Raw genomic sequence first — 18,987 nt, 5'->3', positions numbered from 1 at the left:
GAGAGAAGCAGAGGAGGTGCAGGAGCTCCCGGCCAGCAGTTTCTGGAGGGAGGACGTGCGATTACCCTCACGGCCGAGGCTTCCCTGATGGGACACAGAGCGGGCCTTGCAGTGACATTCCTGGGAGGATTTACAGCTTATGCTTCAGGAAGAGAACCAGTCCTCCACAAGTATTTTTGATATTGAACACAGAAAAGAATCAGAACTGGGGTGGGACCTGGGGGCACTGGAGTCATTTCCTAGTGAATGGTGCAGGGACTGTTTCTTCCATTTCTGCACATGAGTCCTGTAATAAAGAATCTAGTTCTCAGAAAATGTTAGTTAGCGGCAGGGCACTATGGGTTTCTGCCAGGGGTTAGGGCCATTGCCATGCCAGTGCACATGGGAAATGCACAGAAAAAGTCTTTTGTTTCATGGAGGTGAGACGAAGGAGGATGGAGGTAAGCCTCCATATACATATTTTTTAAATTGTGGCACAACACACATATCGTACAATTTACCATTAGTGCATTTAGAACATTCAAAATATTGTGCAACCTTCACCTCTATCTCATCCTAGAACACTTACATTATCCCCCAAAGAAACTCTATGCTCCTTAAGCAGTCACTGCCCACTCTCCCCTTCCCCCGGCCCCTGGCCACCATTAATCTGCTTTCTATCTCTATGCAGTTGTCTACTATGGATATTTCATATAAATGGACTCATACAATGGTGTCTGGCTTCTTTCTATGACAGTATCTTCAAGGTTCATGCCATGTTGTACCATGTAACAGGATTTTACTCCTTTTCATGGATGAATACTATTTCATTATGTGGATATACCACAATGTATTTATCTACTCACCTACTGATGGACATTTGGGCTGCTTCCACCTTTTAGCTGTGGTGAATAGAGCTGTCATGAACCTTTCTGTACAAGTTTTTGTCTGAACACCTGTTTTCAATTCTTTCGGGTATATAGCCAGGAGTGGCACTGCTGGGACGTATGGCAATTCTATTTTTAAGTTATTAAGGAACCAGAAACCATATTTTAAAATTATCATCGTCATGCAACTTCTTGAAGATAGGCACTGCCTCTCATCCACCGCTGAATGCTCAGCCCCACACGGTATTTGGCCCATCGGAAGGTAATCTATCAACACGAACCATCACTAGGGATCAAGATCCAGTTTTCAGGCGGCTGCCGGCCCCCGAGGCAGCACAGAAGGTCACGGGCTACCACTTACTTTTATTTATAGGATCCGCCATGGGAATTCCAATCCGGATACAATTTGCAGCTTCGGGGCTCTCTGGCTGGGGGAGATCTTCACAGTTCGGCAGTTTCAGCCTCATCAGAATCATGGGATTTGATCTCGCAAAAATGTATTCTGTCTGACACAGGACATTTTCCAGGATTTCACATTCATCGCGACACAAGTCCCGGGGCTTTGGGACAGATGAGGTTTCGTCACAGTACGGGAAGGCGTAGTGGCACAGGGAAGGAATGGCGAACTGAGAACACTTATCAGACAAGTGACTGGAGGTGCCGATCATGGTGAAGGCAGCTGGAAAACAAACACAATTATTAACCCCCAGGGGCAGGGTTTATCTCTCCCGGTTATCTAGTCAACAGATATCAGATGTAAACACACATTGGAAAGAATCTGCTGTGCTCAAACAGACAAGGCCAAGAGAAGGAGATTCATTTCAGATGTCTAAGCAGCTTACTTTCACTGGCTTGAAAAAAATAATTTTGACTACAAAGTTAAAAAAACAGGATTAAGTTACATATGTACCGTTTCCTAATAAAAAGAATTAATTAGGTTAAAGTACAATATATTTTTCATTTTTACTACAAAGCAACAGAACTTTGCGTTTCATCCGGTACTTTTTATTAGTTTTGTGAGGCTTCTAAAACATGTGACAGCTGCAGGGCAGAACTTGCTTTATGCAGTGACTGAGCCCCATCACAGGATTTAGTTCTGTGTCTTGCCTCTGAGTTGCTGGATGACTCTGGGTAACTTGTTTAATTTCTTTGTGGCTTGAATACTTTCTATTCCATCTTCTGAAAATGAGGCAACTCATCTGGAAGTTCTCGAAGAGCACAACTCAGTTGTTTCAGTGTGTATTATAGAATATTAGTGGTCACTTAGCCTAACCTCTTATCCCTGTACAAAAAGGGCACTAGCCTTTGCATAACTCTACTGACAAGGAGCTTATACTCACAAGGCAGCCTAAGAGGTTGTTAGTACAGTTTCCCAAAGTATGTTCCTCAGAACATTAATTCTGTAGAATGTTAAAAGTGTTTGAGAAGTTGGGGTTCCATAAGCAAACAAGTTTGGGAAATGCTGTGTTAAAAAAGTTAAATGGATTAAAAAAAAAATGTTAATACTTTCCAGTAAGCTGATATCCATTGAAAATGTCCAAGAGAGGATTAATATAATTGGGTGACCAAATATTTATATCAGAACTCCCATTTATTTTTGTGAATACTTAGTAAAAAGTATGTTCAAATGTTTTTACTAGGTTGAAAGGTTTCTTCAATAGCCCCTCCCCAACAGTCCTGCTTCCGCTCTGGAATTTCACAGAGTCTTTCCGCTTGAAAGCCTGAGGGCTTTCGCAATGGGCAAATACATCTTCCTACAGCTGCTTCTTCGGGTTAAATAGCTCCCCTGGCCCTCTCTCAGCTCCTTCAAAGTCCTCACGGGACATAGTTTCTGGACTGTTGGCTGTTCTGTGTGCCTGCCTTGGGTTTGTTCTTGCCTCTCTTAGATCCTAGAGTTGCCAGATAAACTACAAAGGACCCAGTTACACGTGAACTTCAGATAAACATTTGGGACATATACTAAAAAATTATCAAATATAACTGGGTGTCTTGTATTTTTCAGTGCTAAAGCTGGCAACCTTATTAGAATTTCAGAAAGGCCATTTTAATGTGTTGCCAGGGTACGGGGCACAGAGGCATAATAACTACACTAATGGGAGAGGCACAGGCGGCCGCAACCACCAGGACTAGGTGTACGAAATCGTGCAAGGTGGCCGACACTACGTACCTCACGCGTGCTAGGTAGTGCCTCACTATCAGATTTCCATGAAAAAGATACTTTCAATTCAGGAAAGTGAAGGGTAAAATAGAGAAAGCTAGAGCAGGAAGAGACCTATGATCATCCTGCCTCCTCGCTCACTTCACAGGGAAAGAAAGAGATTTCCATGGAGAGTAAGAGACTTTCCCCAAAGTCACAGTAATGGCAATATTGGGATTAGCATCCAGAATTATGGACTCTAAATTCATCTGCTTTCAGTCGACACAACGTTGCTTCCAAACAGTAAGCTCTGTGAGGGCAGAAACGTACCTGGCTTATTCCCCACAGCATCACATCCCCAGTGCCCAGCCCAGGTCCTGGTATGCCAAAGGCAGCCAATAATATTTATTGAGTGTTTGAATGAATGTGAGACTTCTCAAAGCCTCCTTTTCCTCTAAGGGCAAACTCAATAAATTATTCTAATGTAAATTCCAGAGCAGAGATTGCATCTCCTGCTTTTTTATGGCCCTGCTCCTAACCCCTATGCTTAGCCTAATCCTTTGTCAAGAGAAGAGCTCTGTAAAACTTCTGGCGAGAAAAATTGTTATGCAAAGTATAAATATAATTTCATTGCTACCTACCTGTGATCTGATTTTCTATTTCCCCTTGCATATGCAGAGACTCCATATAGACAGTGCGGTTGCCAATAAATCTTGCACACGCAATCCCTCTGTACGGCTGACAGAATCCATCTTCTTCGTACTCATCTCTAAAAACAGAGCACAGACATTAGAGGGTGCAGTACACACTTGCAGTTGGCTCTGACTGCGCGATGCCCCAGACAGTCACTAGGGGGCGCAGTCGGGCGCAGTATCCTAAAGAGTGGGCTAAGGAGTCCGACTTTTTCCTCAGTTCCCTCCATCGTTTAAAACATCTATTGGTCACGTCGGTCAAGTTTCCTTCACCCCCAGAAAAATCATCCTGAAGCACAAAATCATCCTTAAATATGGGAGAAAACACTTTTATTTTCGCAGCTGGTGGTGGGCTGGAAGATGATGTAGTTGTAAGAGTAAAGAGGGAATGAGTTGGAAATCTGGGCACATGTTCTACAGTTTTTCGTTTTTTAAGCACAGATTATTTCCTCTTCATTTGCTACAAAGGCGTGGGCGCGTTATCACCAAGGTACACTCGGACTGATATGTCAGTTAGGAGACTCCACGGGGTGAGAAGCTGGGGGCAGCTGGAAAAAAACCAGAGGGCAGTCCAGTTACATGGCTCCTGCTCGAGACCTATTCTCTCCACCCTGCAGAGAGAGGTCCATGGCAAACCACGGACCAGACAATTTCAAATGAGTCACTAAATCCCAGGAAATCCAGAGCAAATGCCAATGGATGCTTGCTTTCCTAATCCCCTAAAACTTAAAAAAAATGATCTTTAAAAAATTTTTGCTGCCTCAAATGACAATAATAAAAGAGAGGGCAGAGATTTTATTCTGAAGACAAGGGGATACCAGAAAGTGATGTGATTAGTGACAGTCTGGCAAATGGCTGGAGATCTAAGGCTGGAGATTAGGACCCAAGATGGCAGGTTCAGCTTGAAAGGACAGAGGCCAAAACCTCCCACAAGGGCCTATGATAATCTCAAGACACCAGAGTACAGAATATCAATCTGCTTCTGAAAGGCAGACCACAGCCAAGCAGAAGGCTATCTGCCAGGTTTACGGGCGGACTTCTAGTCTGGATGCTCCTCCCCCATTAACCTGGCTGGAATCAACACATCATCTGAACAAACCATCATTTTTCCTCTTTAGCTTCTAAGTTAAAGTACTTTAGAGCAAAAATCAGGAGAACAAAATTCTCCTTCTACATTTAACATTTGCATATCCTTAGGCAACCTCCCAAGTCCTCTGAGCTATGGTTTTCTTATCTATAAGATGAAGCTAATAATTGACCTCTCGACCCTGTAAGTCACAGTCATGAGGATCCTATCAAGTCGTGTAAAAGCTTTTAAAAAGCGCTACACTGAGGTAACATACAATTATTATTAAAGCACTTACAGTAACCGAAGAAGACATTTATTTAAAGGAGAATTATTTACTAAGCCTCCACTTTGTAAAAGCGACTGTGGTCAGTGCTGTGACCCTGGACTTCCACACCTGAGGGTTCAGTGAGGGAGTCTAGAAAGCCCACTAGAATAGGAAACCAGGTGAAAAAATCTGATAGAGCTGATCCTTCAAAGACACTGGTTTTCAGTTGCTTTCTACTCCCTATTCACTAAAACAGTCATTCTGAAGGTGGAGATGGGAGCAGTATCTTCAGTGTAGTCCTCCAAATAGTTCGCAGTGCAAAGCTCTTAAAACCATAATCTTTAAGCACACGTACAAATGAATATATCATATACCTGACATAAAGACACTGAAATTTTAATGTTGCAAAATCCGGCAAGCACTCTAAATGTTTACTTTCATAAATCCTAGTGTTGAAGCCTTTTTGGCTTAAATTTTACTTGGGTTGTAAAATTAGCCCCACTTTTATTGGGTAGCTAATCATAAACCTATGGGGAGAAAGAAGTTTCTCGATGACCCAGCCTTGGGATCTTGGAGACTGAAGTCCGGAGACCAGAATGCACCCCCCAACTCCCATCCCCACTATTACAGACGATGCTTTTCTATCCCTAGGCATTAGCAGAGCTCTGGATTTTTAAGGTGTCATTATGAGAACACTTCTTCCTCCCCCACATTAAACCCTCAAGGCCTCAATTTATATCTCTTGGGAGGACAAAACCCTGGAATTACCCCCAGATATAAATCCCTGACCTACTGGGAGTTTCCATATTTTATGTGTGAGGCTTAGGCTAAACTTCTTACCACCTTTCCAGTTCAAGATTCTAAACAGACCCTTTGAATACAGTTTCTCGGAATAAAATGGAATGCAATTCCTTGGCGGCATATCTCTTATCAAGGGCTTAGAGCTGCAGGTGTATTAAATTTTTGACTGTGCCCAGAATTCTTGATATTCTGGCTAGTCTCTTGGGGACAGATATAAAAAACAAAACAAACAAAATTAAAAAAAAACAGTATGTAATGTCACCTGCTAGGGAGTAGTTCTCAGTCCTGTTTGCTTATACAATCTCCTTAGGAAGCTTTCGAAAATACCAGTGCCCAAACCCCACCTCGGACCTATTAAGTCAGTCTCTGGGGATGCAGCTTAGGTATTCATGCGTTCTAAAAAGGTCTCAGGTGATTTGAATGTGGTGGAGAACCACAGCACTAGAAAAATAAACATGTATGAAGTGTCTGCCACTCTTTGTGCTGAGTACTGTGCTAAGTGCTTTCGTCAAAGTAGCCCCTTGTGCGGTGTTATTATCCTTATTTATCAGAGGGAGAAACTCAAGTTCAGAGAAGTTAAGTAACTGGCTCAGATTCACAAAGCCAGTAAGTTGTGGAGCTAGGATTTAAACTCAAAATTCAAACTGAAGCTTGAATACCAGGCTGTTGGATCTGTAATGATGTCCTACTTTTCAATACTACTTTAAATTAAATCAGCCTAATAATAAGAGGCTTTGTAATGAGCCTTTACTCTGTGCCAGGCACTGTTCAATTTCATTTATGTATAAAATCAATATTAAGTCATTTAATCCTGACAACAGTCTTATACAGAAGGTGAAGGTGTAATTATTCTCATTTTACAGATGAGAAAACTATAGGGTCAGAAAGAGCAAATAACTTGTCTAATGTGACACAGCAAGCAGAAGAACTAGATTTGCCCCAGACTGTCACTTGTAACCATGGTACACAGCTTCCTTTCAAATGGCTGGCTATAGACATTTTTGCATTGCTTACAGGGGTCTTCTACTGTGAAGATGTTTTGGTATCTGCTGGGTAGCAAAAAGATTTTCTTTTAAACATCAAGTCGCAATCACCTTTCATCCTTTCCATTTTCCCTGCTGGCTGTGGCTGGAGGGGAACAAACGCTCCTCCAACATTAATCAGCTTTATGCTTTTCTCTTCTTTCATCGTTGATGCCCTCCATGCTCAGCAAATTGAAAACATGAAGCAGCAAGGCAGAAAGAGTGCAAGGGCACTTGCTGCGAGCGTGCCCGAGGCTGCGTTCTAGGGAGAAGAAAAGCGCACTAGGAGAGGGCAAACGGAATCCTGGCCATTTATCACAGCAGCTGGCACAGACGTGTGCCAGCTACCTCATCGTGATGTCAGGATGCCCGGGAGCTTTGTGATGGGCACTCCTGCTTTTCATAAAGGTAATTTAGTGACTGTGTTACCAGCCCTTCAACCTTCCGAAGTCTCTGTCATGTGATAGGGAAAAGCAAACAGTTTGCCCTCCACCTCTGGGGTCTCCCCCTTCCCCAGAGCAAGGAGCTTATGAGGGATGGTCACGCGAGCTGACAGCAATGATGACCAATGTGGCAGCAGTAGGAGTATCTACTCAGGAAGCACCACGGATCGAGAATTGGGAAACACTGCCCACGGGAGTTTGACAGTGACAGTGGGAGTCAATAGCTACACATTCCTTGGCAAACCTCTTGGGCCTGGAAGAAGGCTCTCGAGAGCTCTCCGAAAATGAAAACGACGCATTGTGTAGTGTGGGGTCTGGGAAGCCCACGATGTAGTTTTTTGAGAGTGAGGAGCAGGAAAGGAGGAGAAAGGATGGGCGGGTAGGTGGGGTACGGGGAGTAAAAGGACGCAGAATACCCAAATGGATGCCAGAATGGAGATGTGCCAAGTTTGGATCACCAGAGGCCTGCTGGCGCTCTCTTTAGTGTTTCCAGGGAGAGCAGGGTTTCTGAAGCGTGCCTCAATTTAAGGCAGACAAGAGAGCAAACTCAACTGTTGTCTTAGACACAGGATTTCCAAAGAAACCCTTAATATTCGTAGAAAAACTGGTGAAAACGGAATGAAGTCTGTAGATCAGTTAGTAGCGTTGTACCAATATTAATTTCTTACTCTTGATAACAGTACGATGTTGATGCAAGATATTAACATTAGGGGTAATGGGATAAGAGCATAGGGAAACTCTGGACTACTTGTGCCACTTTTCTTAAATATAAATATTTCAAAAGAAAAAGAAAGAAAGTGTTACAGGATGGCGGGGGGTGGGGGTGGCAACCTTACTGTATACAGATGAGCAGGAGGGGCTATGGCGTGAGGGTATCGGGAAGGCCCTCGAATGACCTCATTTAATCTTCCAAACAACTTTATCAGAATCTATCTGTGCCTATCCCTGCGTGGCTGAATTCCCGTCATGAACAGTTCACTCATTTGTTTGAGCTTGGCCTACTTCGAAATTCAAATACTTCCAGGAGAGAGGACATACTCGGTCAGGAAGAGCTCAGTATAGATGGATTTTTTATTAACTGCTGTTGGTACTTTCATCTTTGTTGAAAGTTGTATACAAGGAGGGTGGGGCAATCGATGAGAGGTCCATGTGTGAAGAGGAAGGCAATCTTCCTGGCCTTGCACTTCAGTCCAGGGCCAGCCTACGGCCAGTGAGATGACAGAGAAGGCAGACCAGGAGGGAGGGTATGGGAGACTGGTTCATCAGTCACTTGTTACAAAGGGATCTTTTCAAAACACAGACTTGATCAGGTCATTTCCTGCCTAAAATTCATCCTAGTTTCTGACTCACCACAGTTTCTTGACTGTAGTACACAAGGCCTTTCCCTAGTTCCTGCCCATTTTTCCAGCCTGGTTCCTGGCCTGATGAGCCTGTGAACTCAATGAGACTAGCCATGCTATTGACCTTGGTAGTCTCCAAACAAGGAATGCACTTTGCTGCTCTCCCGGCTTTGCCTGTTCTCTTCCTGGGACCCAGCGCTCCCTCCATCCTCTTTCTCACCTTGTGGTTGCCTTTATGTCTTTAAGAACCCAGTGCTCCAACTCCCCCAGGAAAGTCAGTCACCGCCCACTCCACTCCCCCCCGCCCCCGTCCAGCACCTTTATCACACCACTCCCACACATTTCTGGCTTCATGTTATGTAGTGCCCACTTCACCACCACTCTAAGGCAAGGACCATGTCTGATTTGGCTTCGTAAATCCAGGGCCTGGCACAGTGCACAGCTCAGTAAATAAGAGCTGAATTAGGGAGAGGTTGCTGCTGAGAGCTGTTTCTACCCCCACCCCACTGTGCACAGACTGACCAACAGAACTGTAATAGACATAACAGACATGGAGATGGCCTAGGCTAGCTCTCAGACATGGACCCTCTCCATACCAGAAGGACCCTCCAAACTGGAAACCACTTTCTTCTGCACCAGATTTTACGCTGGGGCCTGACAGGCTTAGTCAAGCCGAAGTGATTCTTACTGATGAGTGAGGCCCTCACATGTTCCCCTTTGGGGTAATACGACTAGTCAAAATGCATGCTCCTCCTTAATAGGAAGAGAATGGACATGAAGGGACTTTGCTAACTATAAAATCTCAAACAAAAGGATCTCAAGAGACTCAAACAAATATTTGTACACAAATGTTCATAGCAGCACTATTCACAATAGTAGAAACAACCCCAAAGGCTCACCAACAGTTGAATGGATAGACAAAATGTGGTAGGTCCATACGGTGGAGTATTATTCACCACGAAAAAGGGACGAAGTACTGAAACATGCTACACTGTGGAAGAATCTCCAAACCATTATGGTAAATGAAATGAACCAGATGAGAAAGGCCACATAGTATACGATTCCATTGACATGAATGAGTAAATCCATGAAGACAGGAAGCAGACTGGTGGTAACCAGGAGCTGTAGGAAGGAAGGAATAGGGAATAGCTACTCCATGGGTATAGAGTTTTATTTCGTTGTGATAAAAATGTTTCGGAACTAGAGAGAGATGGTGGTTGCACAGCATTGTAAATGTATTAACTGCTATGGGATCGCTCGCTTTTAAATAGTTAATTTTAAGTTATGTGAATGTCACCTCAATTTGTATGAAAAATCTCATTTATACACAAGGGACAAGGTAGAGGGAGCAACAGAGAGGAGCAGTAAGTGGGAATTTTAAGCTTCAGAGCTGGGGAGGGATTTTGGGACGTGTTTCCAAGCGCACTCACTGGCCAAAAGCGCTGGCATTTGACACAGTCCCAGCAGGTTTTTCTGTTCTGATTCTCACGGTTCTTCAGCTGGAATGCCAGAGACAGTGCTCCGCAAGCCCACAACCTGGCAGCCTCATGGGGGACTGACCGCCTTGAGTGGCATCTTCCAACACTTCTGAATTTACCCCACTCGGTGTCTCTTACAAGCCCCATTTTGAGCCATGGAGATGAAATCCCATCAAGATGCCTGTCCCCAGAGCCCTGAATCTTGGTTTGAAGGAAATCCATCATGCAGTTCAAAGAGCTGTAGTATCCCTAGGTGTGCTCCAGTTAGCAATTTAGCAAAGTTCGGGTTATTTCCTCTCATGTGGGAGGTAATTTCATTTTACCAATGCAAATATAACTGGTAAGTTACATTTGCTTCTCCAAAGACCATCATGGACATAAATGACGGAAGGTATCCCTTTTTAAATTTGCAAATCAGGCCACATATTACCCTGATCTGGTTAGAGCACAGCCATGGCAGATCCACACCCACGGTGCTTCCCAGGGCTGGCACTAGTAAGCTTGGGGCTGGGTGCAAAGCTCCCCACCTCATAGGCAGGTTCTCCCTTGGGAGGTGCAGTCAGATCTCTTAAAGGTGAAAATCAGCTCTGTCTTTTCATTAAAAAGGGGGATACATGATAAAATTAAGAATTTGCATAAAGGATGCAGAATTACCCAATATGGATAAACACTCAGAGACACAGAAATTTTAAGAACAGAATATAATCCGGTGTGGTCTAAAAAGTTACCACTTCTTCAAAGCCACCTCCTTCCTTTTCCTGAAACAGCTTTGAGCCCTGAAGCATCCTTGGTTAACTGCCAACCAGGAGGAGGGAAAATAGTTTAAGTCATACCAGCTTGGAAGAAAAGGCCCTTGGAGAAGAGGTATCAGGATAAACATAGGTGGAGACATGGAAAGAGCTGGCTGGAGTGAAAGAGAGAAGGTGGGCATCTTGGAAGGAGAGCTGTCCGGCCACCGAAAGTATACTTTGCCTCAGGCTGCCTGCGGTGGAGAGATTACAGGTCAAATGCGGGATCCCAACGTTATCGTCCAAACTCTGTTTTTAAAGACCAACCTGAAAGTGGGCATCAAAGAGGGTAACGTGTCAACACACTTGACCTTTAAGATCCGCTTTCAAAGTGACCCAATCAAGGTACATCAACCCAGAGAGGTGATGACTCCCAGAGAAGACTTCAAACTACAAGGCTGAGAAATCAGCCCATCCTAATAGCCCTTCTCTTCCTGGAATGCCTTTGTGAGCACGAGCAATTGTGAGGCAACTGTGTCAAGTATCACGTGCTGTTTCCCACACCTGGACCCTGACAATTGTTAACTTTTATTTCCTCAGCAAAAGAGTCCGCTCTCTCACATCACTTTTTTGCTTTGAAAAATTAAATTAAATTTTTAAAGTTTTTTTTCCCCTTGGCTGTGAACCATGAAAACAAACAGATGAATAACGTTCTGTCATAGTTTCCAGAGCAGCACGTAATAGTTACTTGTGTCTAACTTAGAAATGAGAAGGTACTGGCTTTGCTTCATAGCGATGTTTAGAAACACAAGGGTTTTATTTCACTTTGGAAAAGGAGAATTACCCAGGCTTGTATCTCACAAATGTAACTTAAGGGGAAATTATGTGTGTGACAGATTTTATTCCTATTCAGACATGCATTTGGAATGATAGGACTGTACACGACAGTATTTGTAAGAATATGGAAGGTCACTAATAAAAAGGATGAGTGACTTTTGCTCCCTCCTATTTACTGAGGTTTCCGTGGTGGAGTAGCCTTGTACCTTCTGAGAAGCCCTGGGGTGTTTTGACTTTTCCTCCTCTGAAGGGCCTACTTTGCTCCTAAGCTTAGGCTGTCACTGGGAATGTACAGATGGGTCTTGGGGCCCCAAGTTCTCATTAGAAACCCTTTGGATGTTCTTTGGCAGTTCTTCAAATATCAGGCATTCCAATTACCCCCTCAATTTGCCCATTGAGAATAATGGAAGTTTAGAATAATATGACATGCACACATACCAATCTGGCCAGATTTTTTACCACAAGTGTTACTAGGATTGCTTTGATATTGTTTTCACTTTCCTTTTATGCCTATGGCCGTGGATTGAAAAAAGGGGGTTTGTGGAAAGAGTGGTAAAGGGAACTTAGGGACTTCTTAGGAGGGTTTTGATTTCATCTTACTACTCAGAAATGGGGTGAAACCCAATCCCCCATTTTGCTTTTCTGTTTCATCTCAGCTTTGTTTCCCGTTCCTTCTGCTGAGGGCAGTTAGGAAAGACGACTAGCCTCCATAAAAAGCAGTGGCGAGTACAATGCCTCTCCCAACCCCCAGCCCCAAATAAGGCAACACAGAGGTGCCCACGTCAAACATCAAAAAGATGTCCACATTCGTAAAGAGGCAGAAATTCCCAGTAAAATAAGGTTTGATTTGCAAGGCACCAAATGGGAATATTGTAACTGGACAAGCGGTATCTGTTAGACAAGGGGGTCTCTGGGAAAGAGCTGTGAAACCCAGTGGACTCTTTAAGGAGAAATGAGGAATGAGGGTGGATTTGTGGGGCTGCTTTAACTAGAACGGGAAAGCGCAGAGCAGAGAAAGGGAAGGCCTTATGTTCTCGGCATTGGGATACCAACGATATGATCCCTGTTCACTACGACTTTACATTCTATGGGGGAGAAATGTGAGTGTGATAAACATCACCTCTGTTACCCTTTCCCTCCTTCTCTCCTTCTCCCCATTCCTCTTTCTTTTCAACCAAGTTTGCTGAAACCTTGTGCTGAGAATAAAAGAAAGCACATCCAACTGAGGCTGGGAAGGCTTCTGGAGGAGGTGACAGCTTCAAAAAGGAATAATTCCACAGATCGTGGATTAAATGGGATGCTACCAAGATAAGTGGAGTCGAAGACAGAGTGAGGGTTCATGGAGTAGTGGGGGAAGTGGGGTGGGACAGGCCCAAGGGGACTTCTCTGTGGACTCAAATCCTACTTTCATGTTCCTTTAAAGTCTTTTTAACATAGTCTTATTTCAATCTGCTACCTCAAAATTATAAGAGTAGGAAAAAATGGGAAGGGATTTTATAGTGAAGACAAGGGGACACCAGAAAGTGATGTGATTAGTGACAGTCTGGCAAATGGCTGGAGAGCTAAGGCTGGGGATTAGGGCCCAAGATGGCAGGTTCAACTTGTCTACAACCTGGCCCAAGGGCAATACATGCAAGACACAGAGTACAGAACATCCAGCTGTTTCATGGAGAGAGCTGAGTCTATGTCAGAGCCGGCAGAAAATGGTAAGGGGCCCGCTGGCAGAACTGGTGTGTGTGGAGGGGGACTGTGAACTCAGGGCAGGCACCAAGCCTCGTGGCTGTCCCCTGGGTCTGTTTATTGTCTAATGGAGTCATTCCTTTGGAACGGGACTTTTCCAACCTCTGGTCCAACCCCTTCTAAGGCTGAAAGAACCAAGAGTGAGTGGCTATATGACTTGACCAAGTTCACCAAGTAGTTGTATGGTCAAAGTGCAGTGTCCGGGCAAGACCTGGGCTTTGGAGACCCACAGAACTGGGTGCAGTCCTGACAGCTGCCTTCCAGCTGTGCGTGGCCTGGGGCTAGGTGTGTAATCTCCTCATCTGTAAAACTGGTGTGTTAAATAAGATCGTGTATACAAAGTATTCAATCATCGTAGTTGTTTATGAAGTATAAGTTCCTTTTTTGCTCTATTTATTCTAGAAATAGGTGTACCGATTTACCAGGTACTATTGTAGGCACTGGAGAGAAGAAAGCAGACAAAAATCCCCACCCTTGTAGTGCTGACATTCGCTTAGATTTCTAGCTGGAAGCTCTTTCTCTCACTCCGTTTTTTATAATTTGCATCTTGCAGTTCCTTCTCATTGGACCAAAGATAAGTCATACATAAAATCATGCATGTGTGTGAACTCTGAACATGTTGGGGACAGAAGTAGGTATGGCTTATGAATCAGAAAGGGCAAGACTTAGGCGTTAGCCTTTAAGAAGAGAAGTTTGATTAAACCACCCCTCCTTGGTCTGCTCCATAGACTCTGCCTCCTTTCCCATTACTGTGGGTAGACGTTCTGTGCTCCACTTTAAGGCCCAACAACCATTGAGCGCGTGGACCCCACCCCCTCTCACCTATCCATGGATATTGCTCTGGTAATTGTCCCTTTTCTCTTCTATATTGCCATTTCCCCCCATCTCTACTGGATCATTCCCATCAATACATCAATGTACTATAATACCTCCCACCGTAAATTCTCTTCAGACTGTGTCCCCATTCAGCTACCTCCACGTTTCTGTACTCCCTTTTATAGGAATACTCCTCTCAAGGATGTCTGTACCTGCTTTCTCCAGTTCCCTCATTGGCTCTTGGACCCACCCCAATCAGGCCTTTGCCTTGCCATTCCATTGAAAGAGCTCATGTCAAGGTCAGTGGTCTCCATTACTAAATCCAACAGTGAACGTCCAGTCTTTATCGTTATTGACCCAGCAGCAGCATCTGACACAGCTCCTGAAATACCTTTTTCACTCAGCTTCCAGGACAGGGTTTCTCTCTTGGTTTTCCTTTTACATCTTTGGCTGTGCTTTCTTGGTCTCCTGTGCTAGTTCAAAATTTTAGTCACTGAGAGCCCTAAGTCTCAGTCCTCAGACCTCTTCCTTGTACTCTCTCTCCCTACCTGATCTTCCTGCCTCCTAAGCTTTAAATGACCATTTCTGTACTGAAGACTGCCACACTCTTATCTCCAGCTGAGACAACTCTCTGAACTTCAGCCTTCCTATCTCCACTTGGGTATGTAAAAGGAATTCAGACTCAACATGTCTAAAACTGAAATCTTTATTTCCCTCCAAGACCACTCTGGAACTCTTCCACCATCCCAGTAGATAACGATTCCTTCATCCGCTCACAACGAAAACTTTGTGTTCTCCTTGATTTTACACTTTCTCTCACAACCATATGCAAACCAGCAGCCCATGCTTCCACCTCTTCCTTCAAAACCGATCCCAAACCTACCTTTACTGCTACCCTCTGGTTCAGGCCACCATTATCTCTGCATGACTTTTTTTCCAGTGGCCTCACAACTGGTCTTGCCACTCCCACTCTTGGCCACCTTCCCCAGTCTATTCTCAGCGCAGCAGCTGGAAGAATCCTTGTTTATGTCCCTCCTCTGCTCAAACTCCTCCAAAGACTTCCCTTCTTGTGTTAAGGAAACACTGGAGTCCTTACAATGTCCCTACATAATCTTCTGCTGCTCCCACCACCTCTTTGACCTCATGCCTACCACTGTTCCCTTGCCCTTATCTAACTGATTATTACCTATTCCATTTAGTATCATCAGATATATGCTCTGTATTGATACATTTAATTGTTTATTGTTTATATACAAACTTCATGGGGACAGGAACTTTGGTTTGGTCACAGCTGTGTCCCCATTGCCTAGAACAGTGCCTAGTGAGTATCAAGCTGTTGACACTTAGTACATACATACATACATGTTTAGTGAGTGAATTAAATCTCTCCCACTTTTTACTTTAACTTCTGTGTGGTGGCAGCAAAGAGGGAAACTGAGTTCATCTCACAGCCTGAAATTGACAATTTCTCCCCTTGCTCAGCCCAGACACTCAAGCTCCCCATGCACTTAGTTCCACTGAATGGAAGAATCGAAGATGGGAAGGAGAGGAGAAGGGGCGACCTTTAAGAGGAGCAACAGTTTAACTTGAAAACTAAATTGGCTTCCAAAGCACTGCTTGAATTTGACCCCTCTCCTCCCTCCAGGCTCAGCCCATCACCCCCCTCAGCTGATGACTCCCCTAACTGGGAGACCAGCCTCCAGTCTTCTTTTCTTCCAAACCCACCCTTCGTGAAGCTGCCAAAGGGCCATCTAAAATGGAAATCTGTGTCATCGCTGTGGCTGGCGCGTTCCATAAGCCACGCTGCCATCGTCAGGTGCACAATAAATACTGGTTCCTTCAATGTTTATAAGATGAGAAGGCCACAAACTTTCGTTAATTTAATTTTCAAGTTCAAGTGGTTTCCTCTTCTCTTCCTCATTTCTTCCACTTACCTTCACAAGTTATCAAGATTGTACTCTTTCCTCAACAAGATTCTCAGCATTGAGGTAGATTAAAAAAGGAAGCATGACCTTTGACTTTTAGCTATGGGTATGATTTGTAACCATACCCAGATGTTTATGAACATAGTATATTGCCCCAGAAACAACCCCCAAAAAGGCAGGAAGGGAGGATGGATGCTTTCTGTACACTGACTATGTGCCAGGAACCGTCAAGGTAGTAGAATTACCTGCATTTTCTAGTTGAAGAAACTGAGGTTCAGAGACTAAGTCTCTTGCCCAAAGCCTTGGGCCTCACTCCAAATTTCCTGCTGTTTCCACTATAAGAAATACTATAAAGCTAATATAAATATATGAAAATATGTACACACATGATTTAATGAAAAAGAAACACCGAAGAGTATTTGCACATATGACGCTGCTATGTGGGGTTAGGGTTATGTAAAATGATGCTGCTATGTAAAACGGTTATATGTACATAGACAAGGAAGGAGTTTAGATGGAAATAGTCAGTCTTGATTTTATTGAACCACGTGTCCTCCAAATTGTCCCAGTGCTTAGCAGTGATATAGTAGTTAGAGTAATACTGAGAAAACAAGCTCGAGAAAAAGTGCTCAATTGTGTGTATACTTCCTAGACTTAGCAAAGCCGAGAGAATTTCATCAGCAGTATTCGGTTTTCTGGAGGAGGAGAGGAAGGAGGCAAATATTAAGGAGATGTCTAAAGCCAGAGAGGAGGAAGATGAACAGAAAAGATCCCTCCCAGGTGCTCTGGCTTGACACAGGTTATCTCTCTTCAGCAAGGACTGTTCCCACTTTCCAGAAATTGATAGGAAAAATGCTGGCCAACTAAGTTTCAAATTTCTCTAGGGCATTACCTAACAAGCAGGATGCTGGGACTGATCTTGGCACTGCTGAGTGGAAAAGTCACTGGGCTGGAAATCAGAGGACCAGGGTCCTTGGTGCTGATTTGGCTGCCAACAAGCTTATTTCTATGTAACTTGGAGAGGTCACTTACCCTCTTTTTTCCTCAGTTATTCCATTTGTATAATATAGAAGTTGAACTATCTGATATGTTCTTTCCAATTCTAACCTTTTATGGTTGTTCTAGTCTTAGCTCTCATCCTGTCCCACCAAGACAATTGCAGTATCCTCCTAACTGGTCTCTTGACCTCCATTCTTGATGCTGTAAATTGATATTTCACACTTCTGCAGAATGAGCTATCTGAGAGCTAGATCAGATCATCTCTTTCTTACAACTGCAGTTACTCTCCACTGCATAAAGTCTCCTGGTGACAGTCCTATCACATTAACAGAGGTCACAAGGCCCCTGAATGTCCAGTCCCATACATCTCTTCAGCCCCATCTCCTACCATTGCCCTTCTCAAACTCCAGGCCCTAGTAATAATGAACAGCTGGTAGTTTATGAACACACCACGCTATTACTGACATTTATGCCTTGGCTATTTCCTTCCAAGAAATCCATTCTTACCTTTCTCCACCTGGCTCACCGTCCTTTATCCTTCCAGTTCTAGTTCAGTCTTAGCTCTATTAAGATGCTTTCCTGAAACCCCCAGATTAGTCCATGAGTAGGTTTGCTCTCTCCACCCTCCTGCACTTACTTCATTAGTCTAGGATTCTTTATTGAGATATCTGTTCCTCTACCAGGCAGAAGGTTCCTAAAGTGCAGCAGCTTTTCTTAGTTTTCTTTGTAGTCTCTGAGTGAGGTCCCCAATCTCACTCCCAGCAGAGCCCAGTCCATTTAACCTGGTTTGCAGAAGGTGCCCAAGAAATGTTTACGGAATTGCAGAGACTTCCTTCAGCCTTCAACCAGCAGCCTTCCTCAAGTACTCCTTGGAATACAATCCCAAAGGGGGACCAAGGCAGGTTCCATCCCTATTTCTTAAGTGCATTTAGCTATAGCTCCTCTAGAGCCCTGCCCAGATCCGTGAGTTTCAGAGTTGGCAGTCAAAGGCAGGCTCACCATTCCCCACCCACCCCCACCAATTTCTCTAAGCAGAAACAAAAAGACGTCCAGGTACCAGGCAACCGGGTTGCTGTTCCACAGGGCTCACAGGACAGAATCGTATCTGCTGCCATGAGGGTATTATTTTAAGCATTACTAAACACCCCTAACCTATCAACTCTTGGCTTTGTAGTCACTTCCAGTTGGAATGTCTTTAGGCTGAAAAAAGACAGGTTTGTGAGAAGACATAAACATCTTTGGTGAGAGGTGACATATGTTTTCTCCTAGTGAAGGCAAGCCACTCCCGTAGACTCTGCAGTTTTCTAGACACTGCATAAAATACATCTCTTAGGCAATTAATTTCCTGGCAGGCTTCGAGTGAAGCAATTACTCCCTGTTTTTCTTTGTCATTGTTCAAAAGTCTAACAGTGCATCTATCTACTTTATTCGTGTCTGGAAGGCCAAAGACTGCCTTGAAACCTCTGCGGCAAACATGTAAAAACACTTAGTGTTCACACGTTTGATTTAAATATTGACAAATTTTTTCATTAGTACATTAAACCCTCAGCTTTATTCATCTTAAATGCTTTCCGGGAGAGTGACTCCCCCCATTAGCATGACTCCCAGTAACTCAACACAAACTTTGCAAATGGGCGAACCATGGAACCTGGTAGTCTACTGTGCTCCTACTCTGTGGTGAGGCAGCTGGAACTGGTTATGAACCAGTACTGGAAATAGTATTGGGAGATTTCTTGGCAGATTTCTTACATCGTTATTCAATATGAACTGCCAATCATATGCTCGTAGTTATGAAAATGTCAGGAAACTCCTCGTGTTCATGCTTTGCT

At 43.9% G+C, this 18,987-nt stretch overlaps 1 protein-coding gene across 3 annotated transcripts in view; it reads right to left on the bottom strand.

Annotated features, from left to right (window-relative positions):
- ROR1 (receptor tyrosine kinase like orphan receptor 1) overlaps positions 1-18,987 on the bottom strand; it is a 410,068-nt gene that overhangs the window by 34,947 nt on the left and 356,134 nt on the right. For all 3 annotated transcript variants that reach the window (XM_067726407.1, XM_067726409.1, XM_067726408.1), the window contains exons 5-6: positions 3,645-3,772; positions 1,228-1,545 (exon numbers count right to left, since the gene is read on the bottom strand). In XM_067726407.1, coding sequence (XP_067582508.1) covers positions 1,228-1,545; positions 3,645-3,772 — 446 coding nt within the window. The remainder of the gene's footprint in view (positions 1-1,227; positions 1,546-3,644; positions 3,773-18,987) is intronic.

The sequence above is a fragment of the Pseudorca crassidens genome, chromosome 2, assembly GCF_039906515.1.
Source record: "Pseudorca crassidens isolate mPseCra1 chromosome 2, mPseCra1.hap1, whole genome shotgun sequence".
NCBI classification, from domain to species: domain Eukaryota; kingdom Metazoa; phylum Chordata; class Mammalia; order Artiodactyla; family Delphinidae; genus Pseudorca; species Pseudorca crassidens.
Note: the sequence above shows the minus strand (reverse complement) of the source record. Positions and strands in the feature narration are given on the sequence as shown.